The following is a 20548-nucleotide window of genomic DNA, read 5'->3' on the forward strand; positions in this document are numbered from 1 at the left end:
CCATATAGTCAAAGCTATGGTTTTTCCTGTAGTCATGTATGGATGTGAGAGTTGGACTATAAAGAAGGCTGAGCACCAAAGAATTGATGCTTTCAAACTTCGGTGTTGGAGAAGACTCTTGAGAGTCCCTTGACTGCAAAGAGATCAAACCAGTCAACCCTAAAGGAAATCAACCCTGAATATTCACTGGAAGGACTGATGCTGAAGCTGAAGCTCCAATACTTTGGCCACCTGATGTGAAGAGCTGACTCATTGGAAAAGACGCTGATGCTGGGAAAGATTGAAGGCAGGAGAAGGGGGCGACAAAGGATGACATGGTTGGATGGTATCACTGACTCAGTGGACCTGAATTTCAGCAAGCTCCAGGAAATGGGGAAGGACAGGGAAGCCTGGCGAGCTGCAGTCCATGGGGTTGCAAAGAGTCGGACACAAGTGAGCGACTGAACAACAACAAGAAATAGTGACGTTACGAACACAACTGGTGGGTCCACAGCAGATTAGATTTGGCTGAGGGAGCAGTGACACTGATTCTGTGAGCCTGTGATGTAGTCAGTGTTTACCTGAAGAAGACCATCTTCTCTCAGAGAACAATTAGAAAAGGCAGATAACTCACTAAAAATACTTTTGAGGGCACTGGAGAGCTACTGAGGCAACAGAATTTGAAGCCAAGACTCAGCAAACACTGAGCCTAAATGAGCACAGAGGAAGAAAAGGCTGAGAAACATTCTTAAAACATGAGGGCCCTGTGGATGGAGGTGAAGAGAGGGACAGACACGATTGCAGCCCCAGGAAAGGAGACACAGCTGAGCAGCCTCACAAGTGGGACAGGAAGCAATTCTGGAGCCTTACAAAGTGACCCGCTGCAGATCCAAATGTGACTACACTCTGCAGCAAGAAGACTTTAAAGCACGTTCCTAACCCTCTGCAAGTCTGAGATGTCCCGACCAAGCAGGACACAAGGGATGTCAGACTTAGAAGAATTTACAAAAGTATTTAGAACCTCCAACATCCACTTAAAAACATGGACAGAATAAAAACATATTTCATATTTTAAGATTCTATACTATAATATTCTGAAAAGACTAAATAATTAAATTCTAATAAAAGGAACATTCTCAGGTATTTTTGGCTCTGAAGTAGGCAGTTTTCACAATGTTCTTTACATGTTTTATGAATGTCTCCAACATTTGTTTTTAAAAGTAAAATAATATAAACATATTTATAAATGAAACTGATAAAAGTTCACTTAATAAAATTTAGTTGTAAGTGGAAAAATAAATAATGAAAATAAACAGTGTTAGTTTGAGTTTTTTTTCCCCCTCCAAGAAGAATTGTTGTGGCTATTCAGTTGCTAAGTCATGTCCAACTCTTTGTGGCCCCATGAACTGCAGCATACCAGGCTTCCGTGTCCTTCACTCTCTCCCGCAGTTTACTCAAACTCATGTCCATTCAGTTGGAGATGTCATCCAACCATCTCATCCTCTATTTCCCCCTTCTCCTCCTGCCCTCATTAGGAAAACAGACAAATCTCTGTTTTCATTTCTTTTCCTGGCTGATACTGTCTGAAGCTACAGGCTTCAGCTTTCCTGAATGTGTTCATCTACCACCACTGGCCTTCACCCTGTCCATGTGTAGCTCTAATGGAATTCTTTCTCTGATATAAAGATGACCACAGGGACCTCCCTAGCGGTCCACTGATTAGGACTCTGTGCTTCCACTGTTGGAGGCATGGCTCCATTCCTGGTCAGGAACTAAATCCCTGCAAGTTGCCTAGCATGGCAAAAAAAGAAAGAAACAGAAGTAACAGGTCAAAATTAAAAACACAGCATTGTTAAAGGAAATTATGTTTAGAAATAAAAATATTACTCTACTTCAGAATAATCACAGGTAATAGTATTCTAGAAAAGAGTTTCATAACAATATCACTTTGATCAGTTAACATGAAATTCCATCTAAACACTTTTTTTTTCTGGTTTTATTCATGAAATGAGAGCCAGTGCACAAGCCGAGCAGACCCAGAGGGGACAGTGACAACTGGCCAGGCCAGCAGAGCTCCATCTCACCCGCTCCATCCAGGGTCCCCTTTCCGTGGCTGATTGTATTCAGACCTACCCAAACCCTAGGCTGTCAGAGCTAGCGGGGCCTGGGGGGCTGTGGAGGGGCAGTCCCTGTGCATCTAAACACTTTTTTTAAACTTACTTGATTAAAGTCCTTTTGTCTCAGGTATGTAATTGCTTTGTTTATTTCCAGATCATTTGCCAGCTCTACATACTGAGAGGCTTTCACAACTTCAACACACCTATAAAATAAAGCATAAAAAAGGTTATTTTAGGTGACTTCCCAGGTGGTACAGTGGTTAAGACTATGCACTCCCAAGGCAGGGGGCATGGGTTAGACGCCTGGTCAGGGAACTAGACCCCACATGCTACAACTAAGAGTTTGCATACCGCAGCTAAAGACCCCTTGTACCCAACTAAGACCTGGTGCAGCCAAATAAATAAATACATAAATTTTAAAAATGTTATAACTTTTAGAGTGTCCTATGCTAATTTACCATATAATATGATTTGCTTCATAAGAAGAAATCACTATTTGTAATTATTTATTCATTTTTCTAATAACAAAATTTTAAATCAATAAAAGAAAACACCATGTCCATCCAGTCACAGTGAATTTCTCTCTTACCAGTCATAACCTACAGCAAAGGATGTTTCAATTACAGGAGCAATGAGCTTTGCAGCTGTCATGATATACTTTTCTGCCATGGCTTTTCTACATCAAAAAAACAAAACAGTTTTATTTAGAAATATGGTATAAAAAGTTTCAACTTACTCCTTAAAATATAAACTTATGCCACTGGGGAAGAGCAGAGAAACAGCTCTAGAAAGAATGAAGCAGCTGGGCAAAAGCGGAAACACTGATCAGCTGTGGATGTGTCTGGTAGTGAAACTAGAATATGATGCTGTAAAGAACAATACTGCATAGGAAGCTGGAATGTTACACCTATGAATCAAGGTAAATTGGATGTGGTCAAGCAGGAGATGGCAAGAGTGAACACCGACATCTTAGGAATCAGTGAACTAAAATGGATGGGAATGGGTGAATTTAATCAGTGACCATTATATCTACTACTGTGGGCAAGAATCCTTTAGAAGAAATACAGTGGCCCTCATAGTCGACATAAGAGTCCAAAATGCAGTACTTGGGGGCAATCTCAAGAATGACAGAATCATCTTGGCTCATTTCCAAGGCAAACCATTCGATATCACAGTAATCCAAGTCTGTGCCCCAACCAGTAATGCTGAAGAAGCCGAAGTTGAATGGTTCTAAGAAGACCTACAAGACCTTCCAGAACAAATACCAAAAAAAGATGTCCTTTTCATCACAGGGAACTGGAACGCAAAAGTAGGAAGTCAAGAGAAACCTAGAGCAACAGGCAAGGTTGGCCTTGGAGTACAAAATGAAGCAGGGCAAAGACTAACAGAGTTTTGCCAAGAGAATGCACTGGTCATAGCAAACATCCTTTTCCAACAACACAAGAGACGAGTCTAGACATGGACATCATCAGATGGTCAAATTATTTGCAGCTGAAGATGGAGAAGCTATATACAGTCAGCAAAAACAAGACCAGGAGTTAGCTGACTGTGGCTCAGATCATCAGCTCCTTACTGCAAAATTCAAGCTTAAATTGAAGAAAGTAGGGGAAACCTCTAGCTTATGACCTAAATCAAATCACTTATGATTATACAGTGGAGATGACAAACAGATTCAAGGGATTCGATTTGGTAGGAAGACAGCCTGAAGAACTATGGATGGAGGTTCGTAAATTATATAGGATGGGATGACCAAAACTATCCCCAAGAAAAAGAAATGCAAAAAGGCAAAGTGTTGTCTGAGGGAGCCTTACAAATAGCTGACAAAAGAAGAGAAATGAAAGGCAAAAAAGAAAGGGAAAGATATACCCATGTGAATGCAGTGCTCCAAAGACTAGCAAGGAGAAATAAGAAAGCCTTCTTCAGTGAAGAATCAAAGAAATAGATGAAAACAATAGAATAGGAAAGACCAAAGATCTCTTCAAGAAAACTGGAGATACTAGGGGAATATTTCATGCAAAAATAGGCACAATAAAGGACAGAAATGGCAAGGACCCAACAGAAGCAGAAGAGACTAAGAAGAGGTGACGAGAATACACAGAAGAACTACACAAAAAAGGTATTAATGACCAGGATAACCACAATGGTGTGGTCACTTGCCTAGAGCCAAACATCCTGGAGTGTGAAGTCAAGTGGGCCTTAGGAAGCATTACTGTGAAGAAAGGTAGTAGAGGTAATAGAATTCCAGATGAGCTATTTTAAATCCTAAAAGATGATGCTATTAAAGTGTTCACTCAGGAGAGGGAAATGGCAACCCACTCCAGTATTCTTGCCTGGAAAAGTTCATGGACAGAGGAGCCTGGCGGGCTGCAGTCCATGGGATTACATGACTGAGCATGTGTGCACGAGGGTGGAGGGAGATGGGTTGGTAGCAATAAAGTGGTAGAACTAAAAAAAAAAAAAAGTGTTCACTCAATATGCCAGCACATTTGGAAAACTCAGCAGTGACCACTGGACTGGAAAAGGTCAGTTTTCATTCCAAATCCAAAGAAAGGCAATGCCAAAGAATGTTCAAATTACTGCACAATTGCACTCATCTCACATGACAGCAAGAATATGCTCAAAGTCCTTCAAGCTAGGCTTCAGCAGTACATGAACAGAGAACTTCCAGATGTACAAGCTGGGTTTAGAATACGTGTAAATCTATGGCTGATTCATATCAATGTATGACAAAACCCACTGAAATGTTGTGAAGTAATTAGCCTCCAACTAATAAAAAATTAAAAAAAAAAAAAAAAGAAAAGGCAGATGAACCAGAGATCAAATCACCAACATCTGGTGGATCACAGAAAAAGCAAGAGAATTCCAAAAAAAATCTACTTCTGCTTCAATGACTATGCTAAAGCCATTGACTGTATAGATCACAACAAACCATGGAAAATTCTTAAGAGATGGGAATACTAGACCACCTTACCTGCCTCCAGAGAATCCTGTATGCAGGTCAAGAAGCAACAGAACTGGACATGGAACAGCAGACTGGTTCCAAATAGGGAAAGAAGTACATCAAGGCTGTATATTGTCACCATGATTATTTAACTTATATGCAGAGTACATCATGAGAAATGCTGAGCTAGATGAAGCACAAGCTGGAATCAAGATTGCCAGGAGAAATATCAACAACCTCAGATATGCAGATGATACCACCCTTATGGCAGAAAATGAAGAAGAACTAAAGAGCCTCTTGATGAAAGTGAAAGAGCAGAGTGAAAAAGCTGGCTTAAAACTCAACATCCAGAAAACTAAGATCACGGCACCTGGTCCCATCACTTCATAGCAAATAAGATGGGAAACAATGGAAACAGTGACAGACTATTTTCTTGGGCTCCAAAATCACTGCAGATGGTGACTGCAGCCATGAAATTAAAAGATACTTGTTCCTTGGAAGAAAAGCTATGACCAATCTAGACAGCATATTAAAAAGCAGAGACATTACTTTGTCAACCAAGGTCCGTCTAGTCAAAGCTATGGTTTTTCCAGTAGTTGTGTATGGATGTGAGAATAAGTTGAGCACTGAAGAATTGATGCTTTTGAACTGTGGTGTTAAAGAAGACTCTTGAGAGTCCCTTGGACTACAAGGAGATCCAACCAGTCCATCCTAAAGGAAATCAGTCCTGGATGTTCATTGAAAGGACTGATGCTGAAGCTGAAACTCCAATACTTTTGGCCAACTGATGGGAAGAACTGACTCATTGGAAAAGACCCTGATGCTGGGGAAGATTGAAGGCAGGAGGAGAAGGGGCCAACAGAGGATGAGATGGTTGGATGGCATCACTGACTCGATGGACATGAGTTTGAGTAAGTTCCAGGAGTTGGTGATGGACAGGGAGGCTCTGCGTGCTGCAGTCCATGGGGTTGCAAAGAGTTGGACACAACTGAGCTGAACTGAACTGCTCCTTGGAAGAAAAGCTATAACAAGCATAGACAGTGTATTAAAAAGCAGAGATATCACTTTGCCAACAAAGGTCAATCTAGTCAAAGCTGTGGTTTTTACAGTAATTGTGTACGGATGCGAGAGTAGGACCATAAAGAAGGCTGAGCACCAAGAATTGATGCTTTTGAACTGTTGTGTTGGAGAAGACTCTCGAGTCCCTCGGACTGCAAGGAGATCAAACCAGTTAATCCTAAAGGAAATCAACCCTGAATATTCATGGACGGACTGATGCTAATGCGCCAATACTTTGGCCAGCTGATGCGAAAAGCTGACTGATAGGAAAAGACCCTGATGCTGGGAAGGACTGAGATCAGGAGGAAAAGGGGGCGACAGAAAATGAGATGGTTGCATGGCATCACTGACTTAATAGACACGAGTTTGAGCAAACTCCAGGAGGTGGGAAGGACTGCAGTTTATGGGGTTGCAAAGAGTCACCGACCTAGCGACTGAACAACAACAACAACAACAAGCATAAACACTGTCTACCAGCAGCTGTGCTAGCAATCTGTTTACAAAACAGGTTGAAAACCACGACCAGGAAACGGGATTAGAAGGCAATGACGACCTGTGAGATCAGCAGTTTTTGGTCTGTGATGCCTCCGATGAAAGAAGGAAAGCAGGGAGTGGAAGGGGGAGGAAGGGACGCAGCGGACAGACACAGGACTCGGCAGCTGAAGCTCTGGGACTTGCACCATCTGGGGAAGTCAAAGAGTGAAAACCGCCACTGAAGAAGCTATGGTAAATATTAGAACTGAACTGCTACACGTCTCTACAGAGCTGCCTAATCTTCACCTTTCATACAAATGGAGTCAGATTTATGTGTACTGTAGCATATGTCAGTATTTCATTCATTGTATGGCTAAATAATATTTTATTGTATGGATGGACCAATTTTTTATCCATTCATGTTGTGGACATTTGGGTTGCTTCCCTTCTTGGATGGCTACTATGAACATTTGTTAAGTGACTGTGCGGATGTATGCTCTAATTTTAAGCATGTTCATAATTGCTCACTGAAGCATTTTCATCATGGTTGCTTTAAAATTTGTCAAATAATTCTAACATTTCTGTCGTTTCAGTGTTGGCATCTATGGACTGTCTTTTTTCACTGAGATCTTCCTGGTTCTTGGTATGGTGAGTGATTATTGATCAAAACTTGGACATTTTGAGGAGTTCCCTGGCAACCTAGTGGTTAGGGTTCTGGGTTTTCACTGCCATGGTCTGCGTTCAATCCCTGGGTCAGGGAACTGATACCTCCTGCAAGCTGCAGCACAGACAAAAAAAAGAAAGAAATTTTAACATTTTTGGTATATATATGATGATGGAATATTACTCAGCCATAAAAAAAAATGAAATAATGTCATGTGCAGCAACAAGGATGGACCTAGAGATGAACATACTAAGTCAAATATGCAGTTTATATGTGGAATCTAAAAAAATGATACAAATGAACTTATTTACAAAACAGACTCATAGGCATAGAAAACAAAGGGGAATGCGGAGTGTTTATTTATCAATATACAGAGAGTAAATCAACTATGTTTCAATAAAAAGTTAAAAATAAAATAATGTTCATTCAGGATCTTCTATACTACTTTCACCTTTAAGGATTTGGGAAGTGATGTATTTTAAAGAGGCAAATGCTTTTGTATTTTATTTGGGAAAAAAATAATAGGTAGAAAATAAAAAGACTGAATTTTATTGAAATCTTCTGTTTTAGCTGTCTTTCTTGACACCACTCCAGCTGGCAGAGAAGAGATATCACCTCATCACTTGCAGATAAAGGGAGACGCCCACATTCCCCATAGCCTGCTCTGACCCTCATCTTGTCCTTTGGCTAAAGAAAGCAGGCTTTTTAAAAAATGCAGCCCCCGGCTTTCTGACTCCCTATTTATTCAGTTCCCAGTCTGAGAAGCATGAGGGGATCACTGTCAGGCTGCTCTTCAAGTCACCAAGGCCCCTGCTCATCTGCCCTCTTGTCTCCACATTTCTTCTCACTTTGTTTTATATACAATTCCCAGGGTTTTTACTTGTACTTAGTGGGACGAACATGGAAAAGTACATCTACTCCATCTTCCCAGAAGGATAAGCTTAATTTTTACTGTTAAACTAACTCCTAAAGATTGAGGGCTCTCCATACACAGGACTTCCCAGGTGGCGCTAGTGGGAAAGAACCTGCCTGCCAATGCAGGAGACCTAAGGGACATAGGTTCGATCCCTGGGTCAGGAAGATCCCCTGGAGGAGGGCATGGCAACCTTCTCCAGTATTCTTGCCTGGAGAATCTCCACAGACAGAGGAACTTGGAGGGCTACAGTCAAGAGGGTCATATAGAGTCGGACACTACTAAAGCGACTTAGCATGCATGTATACATACAATGGAATATTATTCAGCCTTAAAAATGAAGGAAATCCTGTCACATGCTAAGCACAGATGAAAAGCCAGTCATAAATGAACAAATACCGTGATTCCACTCAGATGAGGTCCCCAGAGCAGTGGATTTCATATAACAGACAGCAGAGTGGTGGCTGTCAGGGACTGGGGGGTAGGCAGAAGTTAGTTGGTGGGGGGAGTTGTGCAGTGGGTACTGAGCTGCAGTGTGGAAGGTGAAGACTTCTGAACACCAGTCACAAATCAATGTGAATGTTCCAATACTTAACATTATCTTTGAAATGAATTATCTACCATGGTTGAGATAAATTTTACGTTATGTGTATTGTATCACAATTTAAAAAAACTGAGCCTTCTCTCATGTGATATAACTCCTAAGATGCCTGATGCATACTCAATATTAGAATGTTCAAGCCATACTTGACAGAGACTAGGTACCATACTGGAGAAAGGAAGAAAAGATATAAAGAGAAAGAATTTTGTCTCTGGGAGCTGTAATTTAATTGGGCAGGATAAATACAGAGATATATTTAAACAAAGGTAATATGAACAAAGTCCTAATACTGCACCAGATGCAGAGGGAAAGCAAACTACAGAGAAACAGAGAAACTGAGTAAAAATAACTGCGATTAACATGAGGATTGAGATTACTTTGAAGGAGAAAACAGAATTTAGTAAAGACAGTAATGGTGAAACAGCACTATTCTAGAAATATACTGAACACAACAAGTTTTGAAAGGAATAATCAGAATGCACATTCAAGTCTCTTAGAGAAGACCATATTTAATCATTAAGTGCCCAAAATATTACCTTTCACGTTCCATTTGTCTCAGATGATCATTTTTTATAGCTTCAATCACTAAATTAGTATGTGGGTCATCCTGGGGGAAAAGTGAGGGAATCAGAAGTAAACACTGAGAACTGGGTGGCTAATCAGCCTCAGCACTAGGCCACACTGTATACAGTGGAGAGCGAGTGAGTCTTTCTGAACTGTTTTTCTCATGTAAAGCAGAACTTTCTCTCTTCCTTCTGATGACCTGTCACACTCTTCACTGAACTAATGCAGATTCTAGCAGCTGACACAAGGTCAGGCTGGAAAGCATAGGACCAAGAATACGGAAGCCATGGTTGTCAGTACAAACGGGTGGAAGCCTAAGTCACATGTAATTGCCTTAATGACATCAGTGACTTAGTATGACCCTACATTGACCTCTACTTCCTACTGAAGACACGGATTTCTTTCACAACATAATTTTTTCTCAATATGAAAGTTATATATGATAAGTAACATCTACCCAGCACTTACTATGTTCCAGGATTAAGCATTTCACATGCATTCCCTCATTGGATCCTCACAACCCTATACAGCAGGCTGTTGTAATTAGTGCTATTTTAAAAACAAAGGACAAGGAGAATAAATACTGAGCAGTGGGGCCAACCACCACACTGCCATTCCCTTGTAATCCATCAAGAAAATCTAGCAGGTTCCTTTTATGAAATCGACATTACTATACCATCACGATCTATCAACATGGACAATTTCACATGATTTAACTTCACATAAGATAACATTAAGGAAGGATAATTTTTCATAAGATTCTCCCTTTTGTTTTTTGAGTAAAATTGTGCAGTCTGTTTAAATCATAATCTCCAGCCCTATTTCAATAGTTCTGTTGTCAACCTAATCTAAATAACAAATGAAAATGATAAAACATATTAATATAGGACTGGCAGAAACCTGAAGAGTCATTCACCCCAACTTCATCACTTCTGGAGACAGAGAAGCACAGCTAATTAGGAGCTGGCTACATAAGAGTCTTCTTCATACTCACGCTTGGCGAAATGTATTTATCATCTTCGTCAATTTCTAGTGGAACAGCAATCAGTTTTTGGAATGACTTCTTCATTTTTTCTCGATCTCCAATGGCAAAGTAACTAAGAATCAGATTGAAGCCTGCCTTCAGATTTGGAGCCATACTCATGATGTGCTCAAAAGAAGAGATGGCATCCGAATACTGGCCAGTTTTAATAAATGTGACTCCAATGTTCTGCATAATTTTAATCCTGAAAAAACACATGGACTCCCTTTAAAAGTTTGAACTCCCCAGCTGGCAATCAAGTTATTCCACAAATAATTTCCTCCTTTTCTTTGCCATGTTACTTTTTGTTTTGTTAAAGATTTACTGAGGTTTATTTTACATATTATAAAATTCACTTGCTTTAAGTATGTGATTCAATGACTATTGCTGTACTAACACAGTTGTGAAACCACAATCACACTCTAAGTCATTTCCATCTCCCTAGAAAGAACACCTGTGCCCACCTGCAATCACTCCTCAGTCTAGCCTCTAGCCCCAGGCAAACGCTAATTTCCTTTCTGCTCTCTGGACTGGACTTGCCTTTCTAGACATTGCATATGAATGGCGTTACACAACATGTGATATTCTGTGCCTTCATTCAATTAGCATAATTTTTGAGCTTCCTCCATATAACAGCATGTAAGAGAATGTCACTCCTTTTTCATTGCTGAATAGTATCCTACAGTGCAGCTATACCACCTTCCATCCATTGATTACATGATAGATACTTGGACTGCTTCTACTTTTTGGATATTATGAATAATGCTGCTACAAACACTCATGTACAATCCTTTGTGACGATGTATGTTTTCAATTCTCTTGGTTATATACCTAACAGTGGAATTGGCTGTATAGTAAATTTGCATTTAATTTTTTTAAAAAACAACCTTATTATTTTCCAAAGTGTCTGTGCTATTTTATATCCTCAGTGCATAAGGACTCTCATTTCTCTGCATCTTCCTCAGCACTGATCATTGTCTATATTTGATGACAGCTATTCTACCTTATTTCCAACCACTACGTAATATAATCCCATTTCAACTAAATCTCTTTATTCATAATTCTCTGACCATCAGACCATGGTGTTTCTCAGCCTTTTCTCAGTGTCTTTTGTCTGGAATGTCATCTCTGTGTTCACTTCAGTAACCAACTCAAGTGTACCTCCTTCACTAAGCCTTTTCTGACCTTTCCTGAGAATTCCTATTCTCAGTAATTATTCCTGCAACTTAATTATCATACTACCTCTTGACTGTGGATTGTTAAGCACTTACCATTTACTATATAATACTATCTTTTTCTAAAATGTTTAAATTCTTGGTCTCACCTGGGTTAAAAGTACCTCAAGGGCACTATGTTCTATAAGTTAGATAACTGCTGATGATAGTGAGATATCTTGCATAATTCAAAAGCAAATGTCCGCGAAAAGTGGCATTTACAAATAAATTAACTTTCTCAAGGGAATTGCACCATGCCCAGGAGAAATTATGAACAGTAAATATCCTAGAAATCTAAGTTCCCCTAGTTATACCAGACTAAGATAACTTACTGTTTCTGCTCTTAAAATATTATAATAGGAAATACCCCAGCACCTCCCCTGCCCACCTCTTCTAAGAGTCAACAGTAACCCTTCCTCCACTATTTCCTTCTCGAGCTCTGGTAAGAATGTAAGGAATTAAGTATCCTGTCTCGCACTCTGGAGTCTGCTATGTTCTAAACAACTGCTGTCTGATTTGGTGTGGGCAGTAAGTTGTATTACAGTGCTAATGGCTGGAGGATTATTTCTTATACAGGCCCATTAGCTCTGTTTTATTCCAACTGATCACGTATTATGCCTTTAACCTTTAGCTTCCATCATACAAATGCATGCAAGGGTCAGACCTAAACACTACACCTATAAGAAAAATCTAACACCTCTCATGTACCCATACCACAAAGCACTCAGTCCACTGGAAACACGTCAGAAGAGTGACTTTGTTTCTGAAGAATGACAAATTTTACAAACTTACCTCATTTCTTTATGGACACTTGGAATTTGATCTAAGGCCATTCGGTAGAATTTAATGGCTTTGGAATAATTTCTTTGCTTTAAATAAATATTTCCCATATTCACTTTCAACCGTCCTAATTTAAAAAAAATTAATGAATATGTAATATCCTATTTCTTTCACTTCTTCTATGAGACCAAAAAGTATACAGTATAAATGCTAAATATAAACAACAATCTCTTGTGGATAAATTCTACAAGGCAACATGTTCCATGGGGTTACTATGGCTAATTCTACTTGTGATACAGAACATAGTCTTCATTTACTATTAGGCAATATGTCTTATACAAACTATATTTTTTCATTTGTATTTGTGTGAATTTTCATATCCTTTAAGCAGGACACTATCACAAATTTAACTTGCTTAGATAATTTCATAAGAATAACTGAGGAAACTGTAAACTAACACTACAAAAGAACTATACTTATCAGAAAAACTAACTACACACACCTACCTGCATTGCTAAACATCTTATTTTTCACTATAACTTGATACGTGTTTAGTGCTTCAGCATACATCTCATTAGCTGAATACTGACTGGCCAAGTTGAAAAGCACCTAAGGAAAAAATATTGCAAAGAAACATATAATGATCATCTTAGGTCCCTTTTGCCTATCTTTCTAGAGATTAAAATACTATAAAATACTATAAAAATGTTAGTTGCCTCTATGAAGACTCCCAAACCATTAAGAAATGAAGTCCACAGAGAGTATCTTGCATTCCAACATGAACCAAAACATTAGGACAGGTGGAGCTATCCTCTAAATTCCACCTAATTTTCCATGTATTCTTTCTGGTCAATGGCTTTGCTATCCTTTAATCTCAGGAAGACCCACAAAGAATATATGTGTATTGTTAGTATTGCTGGTAATAAAAAGAGTAAGGAAGATAGTGGAACAAATTCTCTTTGAAAACATAAACATCATGTGGAAATATCTTAAACCTTAATTTGTAGAGTATTGCTGCTCTATATGCAAATTTATAATTTAAATAATTTAAATAACAGTAAAGTATGTTCCTAGAGGAAAAAGATGATCATTGTAAATTATTCCCATATCTAAAGATTCCATGGAATCTAAAAATATTAACTACAAATAGTAAATGTCTAAATTCTTCTTCCTCCAAGTTTCAATGTCCTTTTTTCCACTTGTTTAGCATATGAAGATTTCTCCTACTGAAAATACACCCTTTTAAACATCAGTATATATATGAAAGAAGTGTCTTTTCAGAATTGAATAAATTTTGCTAGAAACTAGCTGTTTTTTTTTCCCCTACTATCCTCACAAAACACTGTCTTATTAATCTAGTTTGAAGCTCTCTAAAATCACAGACCAAAAAGTCCACATTCAAACCTCATTATCTAACTATGTTGTTGACGGATGTTCACTAGACTTATTGTGGTGATCATTTCACAATATATACAAATATCAGGTTGAATAGCTGAAATTAACAGAGCATTGAATCACAATTATACCTCAAAACAAAACAAAAGGAATCTTGTCAAAGTAACCACAATGAATAGAGTCCAAATATTAGTAATTTTCAGGAGTCCTTAGCTGGAAGGTTTACTAGTATTTACTGCATTATTTAAAATGACTAACTAAAGAAGATCACTGTACAGACCAAAGATGAGAGTGGTCCCATTAACTGAAGAGCATTATTAACTGAATTCTGGGCACCTTAAGTCCAGTAAGACTTAAGGAACAAGAGAAAACAACAAAGAAAAAAGACTTCTGGAATCTATAAATTCTCACCAAGATAACTGTATTCAACAGGCACTTTGTACTTACTGAGTAAGTTAAATCCAAGTTGATGTTCTCTGGCCTTGTAACTTGTTCTCGTTGCCTCACCAGGACTCTCTCCTTTCTGCCTGCATCTTTTGCCTTTTCCAAGGCCTGAAACCAAGTGTACAGGGTGTCAACTCCTTTGCAAACTCACATAGCTCTTGGTGCATCAGAGGCACCTGCAGATGCATTACCCCTACTTCCTGAGTGCTCTGAGCGCTCCTACCACAAACTCCCCTCCTGTTTGTCTAACCGTGAGCTCTCATCCCTCATGGAAAGTCCATGTGTCTTCTCTGGAAAAGAAGGGGAAGCACAGGGTGGGGGCTAATACCTGGAGCATACCTGCCCACACTGAGTTTCTCATCACCTCTCCTCCTACCAACTTCAGGTCTGACCATGCCTACCTACATGTCTGACCTACCACCATTAGGGCTTCCCTGGTGGCCCAGCCAATAAAGAATTTGCCTACAATGCAGGAGATCTAAGTTCAATCCCTGGGTCGGGAAGATCCCCTGGAGGAGGAAATGGCAACCCACTTCAGTATTCTTGCCTGGAGAATTCCATGGATAGAGGAGCCTGGCAGGCTACAGTCCATGCGGTCACAAAGAATCCAACATGACTGAGCGACTAAAACTTTCACTGCATGCCCCTCTACTTCTTTATTCCTTTCAGCTCCTGAATCTTTGGTGTTTTAATTCAATCTCATGAGACAGGAATTTAGGTGAGTTTGTTTGGTTTCTGAGATGCTCAAAGTACAGATAAGCCATGGATAACTGCTATCCAATAGGACAACAGATCCTCAGTTTCCCTAAGATCTTACTCAGAACATTAAGAACCTTTAACTGATTTTCACGGAGAGACTGACCAGTCCCATTAATGCCTTAATCTGATAATTAAGTCACAGAAACTGTATTTATGTGGTGTAATGATCAAAGTAATGTGAACAAAGCACCTAAGAGAAAAAAAAAAAAAAAAGCCACAGAGTTGGAGTCCCAGAAAGCAAATCATGAGTTTGCAGTTTTACTTAGGACAAAATATTTTAGGGCAGTGAGGCTTAAATAAAAAAAGCCCTTAGTACTGTTTTTGTGGATCACAGTAGCTCTGCCTGCAGCAGGCTGTGCATCAATCCAGTAATCCACCAGGCTGCAAAACTTAGTCAACTGATACATCAGAATTCTCTCCCCTCCTTAAATGACCAAAGAGAAAAATTACAAAATCAGCCAACTGTTTTGACATCAGAGTTTATGAAGCAGAGTTAAAACTGTAGGCTCTCAAAATAATTATTTCAGTGAAAACTCCAAGGCCAGTCCACAGCAAAATGAAAATATTTATCTAGATGTGTGCATGTATGGGTGCATATACAAAAGCAGATACATACTCACACACTTCACGATCTTGAATCTTAATCAGTTTATGGACTTACCAATTTTAAGTCTCCACAACTGTTAGCAATACAGCTTTCTTCTACCAACTCATTTACTTTCTTCTCTAATTGTCTGATCTTTTCTTCTGGACTGTTAAAGAAAAAACCAAGTATATTCTGAATCATTCAACCACTAATAAAATGTACGAAATTTAACTTTTAACATAGTCCATCATGTGCTCATTAACTTTAAAAGTAGGTCACAGATAAGACAAATACATAAATGGCAATGAACAATAAATATACCACTGTTTTTAATAACTACAGTATATATTCATAATCATAGTAAATATAGTTAATGTTTTTTTCAGCATAAGTGTAATTTAATTTTGAGCTAAATGCTTTACCCTAATTATGTCACTTAATCTTCATAAAAATATTTGATACAAGTATTATCATTATTTAATTTCACTGACAGGGAAACTGAGGTTTACAAAGTTAAGTACTGGCAGTCCAGTAGTTAGGACTCTGCATGCTTCCACTGCAGGAGGCTCAGGTTCAGTCTCTGGTTGGGGAACTGAGATCCCATAAGTGGTGTGGAGAGGCCCAAAAAAGAAAGAAAGCAAGCTAAGTATTATGCCTGAGATCATACATCTGGTAAGTTACAGAGCCAAGGTTTGAACACAAATAAGGTAACTCTAGGGTCCATGCTATCATATTGTTAATACCATTCCTGAAGGGAAGTGGATCCTATGGCAAATGAAAACTTTATCAATGGTGGAATAACTGAAGCCCCCATAAAAAAGAGAAAAATTATTATGATTTACTACCAAATAGATACCAGAGTTTTTTTTATTTTTTGGCCGAGGAGCACTGCTTTTGGGATAACCAAGGACGGAATCCAGACCACGTTAGTAAAAGCCCGGAGTCCTAATCACTGGACCACAATAGGGAACTCCCCACAGAGACTTCTAACAAGGTAAAGAATTTTAAAAAATCTTGACTCCATCAGTAGCACACGAAGTATCTCCAAACCAATCACATTTCAAACCAGCATCAATGTTGTTTCATTATCACTTTCTTCCAACAAAGTACCACAACATTCTGTATGTACATCACTGCCTAAACAAACTTCTACTACAAATACGTCAGAATAAACATCAATTCTCCTAATTCTCTACAAACGGACTTTTAAAAAGAACACAGGAACAAATTAGGTCTATAAAATCAAATTCTTCAGTAAAAACTGGGATTAAGGCAACAAATTTTATTATAGAGATCTCCAAAATTCTGAGTAAATGAACACAAAAGACGGTGGTTTTGTAAAGGTTAGAAAGTTCAGAATTCAAGTACAGAACTCTATTTTCAAGTTGTCTGAAACACTCTAATAAATGTCTTTAAACAGTACTTAAAGAATGTTACTTTTAAGCCTAAAATGTCAATATAAAAATTTAAAACCTGTAAGAGAACTCCATGAGGACAGTGGCAGTAACTGACCCATCCCTACCAGATGCCAGGAGAATGAACCCTGTGTGCAGACCCTGCTGGATACCCTCCACAGGTACCTGCACCCGCCTACCACCGTGTGCTCAGAAGCCAGGCTACAGAAAAGTCTCCCTCTCCAGCCAAACATCTGGTTCCATCAGACACCTGTGCTGAGATTCTGGGCAATGAGAAACAAAGACACGTCTTCCCAGGGCAGACATCTCCCAGAAAGGCCTTTGCTTCTCAAAGGGGACCTGAGACTGGGCATCTTCTGAGTCTAGGTGTTAATGACTACACGAAGGTTCCAGACTCCCATGACCCTCTTGGAATCATGAGGACAGGCAGTCCTTGAGAAAGGCCAAGAGAATCAGAGAGAAGCTGGACCAGCGTGAGGTTACAGAGCAGCTAACCATCCTCCAGACTTCATGTTATGGGAGATAATCAACAATCTTGTGTTTTTCCTGATGCTTTCTGCTGTCAGCAGCTGAAAAGCTCCTAAATGACATATTTAAATAAACTAATATTTATTAGCAAACTTGCTGTCACTAACTAGCATACAAAGTAAAATGAATTTCTATAGAAGTTCCTTATTAGTCAAAAAGGGAAATTAATTTATATAACACCCCAAATACTGGGTTTAAGGATTACAATTTAAAGACATGAGCCTTGGAAGCAGACAGCCTGGGTTCCAATCTCAGTCCCACATGTCCTTGTAGGACCCAGCTCGCTCTCCACGCTCCCCTCTCACTGAACTGAGGACACAGGGCTTGGTCTTCTAGAGACACATGTGCATAGCACTGGGCACGCGGTGAGCACACTGTGAGCGCTGGCTGATGTTATTTGTAAAATGTATAGATTCACAGTGCTCAGGTATCAGTACATGCTACACAGCTGATTTTACGCTGTAGCTTTTAGCTACTCTGTACCAGCATGAAACTAATACTATAAAAAATTAAATTTCTCAATATAACAAACATTTTCTTAATTTTTTTTCTTTGAAGTATGCTTTTAAAATAAGAATATCTATCACACACACAACCACACTTGGCCTTCAGGAGAATCAATACTGGCACCCATAAAAATGAGACATGCCTTCAATGTGCTCCAGTAAAACTGCACAGATACATGGGGCTGCCTTTCTTAGACATGAGTCTCTTCCTAGATGCTAGGACAACGCTTTGATTACTATTCTGCTGACACAAACTTTCAAAATACGTAAGGATTATGTATTTGAGAAGTAAAAACTGAAGACATGCAACCACCACAGCAAAGCAGCACAGGACTTGCATACCTGTCTTCACTCCTGGCCTCCAGGGGTGGTGCGGGGCCCCGTGACTGTCCAAGGGGGTCAAACGCAGAACCTGGGACACAACAGTCAAGAGATCACGTTCAATGTGCATCCACACAATTGGAGGAACTGTGAAACCCTGCACACACTATCTAATTCACCTATCTATTAAATGGAATGGACCTTTTTTATGCTTACATGAGTATTCTTTATATCAAGAAACTGGTAAGATTTTTAACACTCATGCTGCTGCTAAGTCACTTCAGTCATCATAAAACCATGTAAATAAAACTGCATTACCATATAAAAACAAAAATAAATAATCTTAGTACTTATTTCTCCCCACAGTCATCTATCCTTGTTATGACTTCTAAACTGTCAATCATGGGATTAACAACCTGGTATTGGCTTTTTAATTTTCATTACTGGTATTATAAACATTAATTTTGTCACAGTAGTTTTATTTTAAAATTATTATTTAACTTATCATCCATTTAAATACTATTTTCACCTTTGATTCTTTAGCTCTAACTCACAGACAAATTTTTAGTGTGCAGCACGGCGTGATCTAACATGACATGCAGTGTGACTATACCTCAACTGGGACACAGAACACTCCCACCACCCTTTTCCTTTCCTGACCCTAACCCTAAAATAATCAATGACATGTTAAGTTTTATTTAAAATGGTAATATGTTTATACATACAAAAACATTTTAAAAATTAAAAGATTTGAAAAAAAATTAATAGCTGAAATAATGTAACAAACCTCTCAAAGCTCCCTTGGTAAAGCCAGCGGCTCTCACTGCTGTCATGGGTCTAGTAACTCCATCCTTAGGAAAACAAGAATCATTTAAAAAGTGTTCTTATGTATGATCTACCTCTTATTTACAGTTCTGCACATGACACACATCTTAATAAAGCCCCAGTCTTGGACAGAGGTTTATAATCCCTACCTACTGTTCCTCACTTCTGCCTCCTCATGTGTCAACCTGTCTGAACTTGTCCATTGTCTTATAAAATTTCAATTCTTTAATCAAACTGGACTTACTCCTAGTTTGAAAAGAAAAACACTCTCATGGTTTTTCAGTAGTACCTTATATAGCTTAGTGGCTGGCTACTCCCTACTTTGGGCTGGTCTCCTGTAGGCCTATGAGAGAAACCATAGAAACCATTGGAAATGACAGCACAGGAGAAATGGGTCCTAGAGTCCATCCTACAGACAAACTAGAAGGCCTATGTCCATTCCCCTGTGGGATTTCACTTGAGACCTGAGTAAATAGTGATAAACCCAGAGACTGCCACCAAAGATTTCAAGCAGTTCAAATTTCAGCTCACAGTTTAAAAGAATCAGGGTCACTATGTAAGTAACATCTTTAAAAAACACTTTGGCAATAATATTCTAAGTCACAAGAAAGACCCAAGATGCAAACCCACACATGGGGATACCTGAATAGCCCCTGTCATCGGTCTTCCCATTGACGACGCCAGGGAGGTCTTGGACTAGTGAACAAAAAACTAAGTTTTAATCATTTTAATGATTCCAAAAAACTTCTACACTTAATTTTATAAACCAAGGTATAAGAGTTTCTTTATAACTTTTTTTCCCTTCATTCTACTGGCAAGTAAACCTAATTTTTTTTTCATTTATCTCCCGAGGATATAGGATCAAACAATAAAACTCTAAAACAGGCATCAGCAAACTACATCCCTCGGCCCTTGTATGGGACAGAGCCACTCCCTTCGTCTGCATACTGTCTGTGGCTGCCTCTCCACAGATGCACAGCTGGGTCCCCCAGAGCCTAAACCGTCTGGCTCTTCATAGAAAGGCTCGCTGACTCCTGTTCTGAAACATCACCAAAACCAAACTCATGAGTGATATCTGCTCTGACTGATTAATAAACGGATGTTTCACACGATACAACGTTAAGGCCACTCTCTCAGTCTGTAGGAAGGGGATAACTGGAAGGCCAGTGCCCAGGACCTCTAGGTTCTGAAGCCATCTTTACGACCCCTATGATATATTATCAGAAAGACTAGGAAATGCTATTTCTTCTTATTCCTTCATTTTTTTCCCATTTCTCTATTGTTTAGCATAAATGAAAATATCCAAATTGTTTATAATTTGGGCAAGATTTAAAAGATTTTATGGATTTTTATATAGCATCTTTCCTCCAAAGATCTCAGATAAAAGCAAGATCCAATTATATATGCCTCTTAAATTTTTCTTCAATTTTATTTTCTCATGT

At 39.0% G+C, this 20548-nt stretch overlaps 1 protein-coding gene across 2 annotated transcripts in view; it reads right to left on the reverse strand.

The window, feature by feature from the left end:
* IFT88 (intraflagellar transport 88) overlaps positions 1 to 20548 on the reverse strand; it is a 62201-nt gene that overhangs the window by 21480 nt on the left and 20173 nt on the right. The window contains exons 5-15 of one of the 2 annotated variants that reach the window (XM_043477632.1): positions 19749 to 19802; positions 19069 to 19132; positions 18303 to 18372; positions 15587 to 15677; positions 14170 to 14274; positions 12834 to 12936; positions 12340 to 12454; positions 10307 to 10538; positions 9285 to 9355; positions 2686 to 2772; positions 2200 to 2299 (exon numbers count right to left, since the gene is read on the reverse strand). In XM_043477632.1, the coding sequence (XP_043333567.1) occupies positions 2200 to 2299; positions 2686 to 2772; positions 9285 to 9355; positions 10307 to 10538; positions 12340 to 12454; positions 12834 to 12936; positions 14170 to 14274; positions 15587 to 15677; positions 18303 to 18372; positions 19069 to 19132; positions 19749 to 19802 (1092 nt within the window). The remainder of the gene's footprint in view (positions 1 to 2199; positions 2300 to 2685; positions 2773 to 9284; positions 9356 to 10306; positions 10539 to 12339; positions 12455 to 12833; positions 12937 to 14169; positions 14275 to 15586; positions 15678 to 18302; positions 18373 to 19068; positions 19133 to 19748; positions 19803 to 20548) is intronic. The other variant, XM_043477631.1, reaches the window with a different exon arrangement.

This window comes from Cervus canadensis, chromosome 9 (genome assembly GCF_019320065.1).
Source record: "Cervus canadensis isolate Bull #8, Minnesota chromosome 9, ASM1932006v1, whole genome shotgun sequence".
NCBI classification, from domain to species: Eukaryota; Metazoa; Chordata; class Mammalia; order Artiodactyla; family Cervidae; genus Cervus; species Cervus canadensis.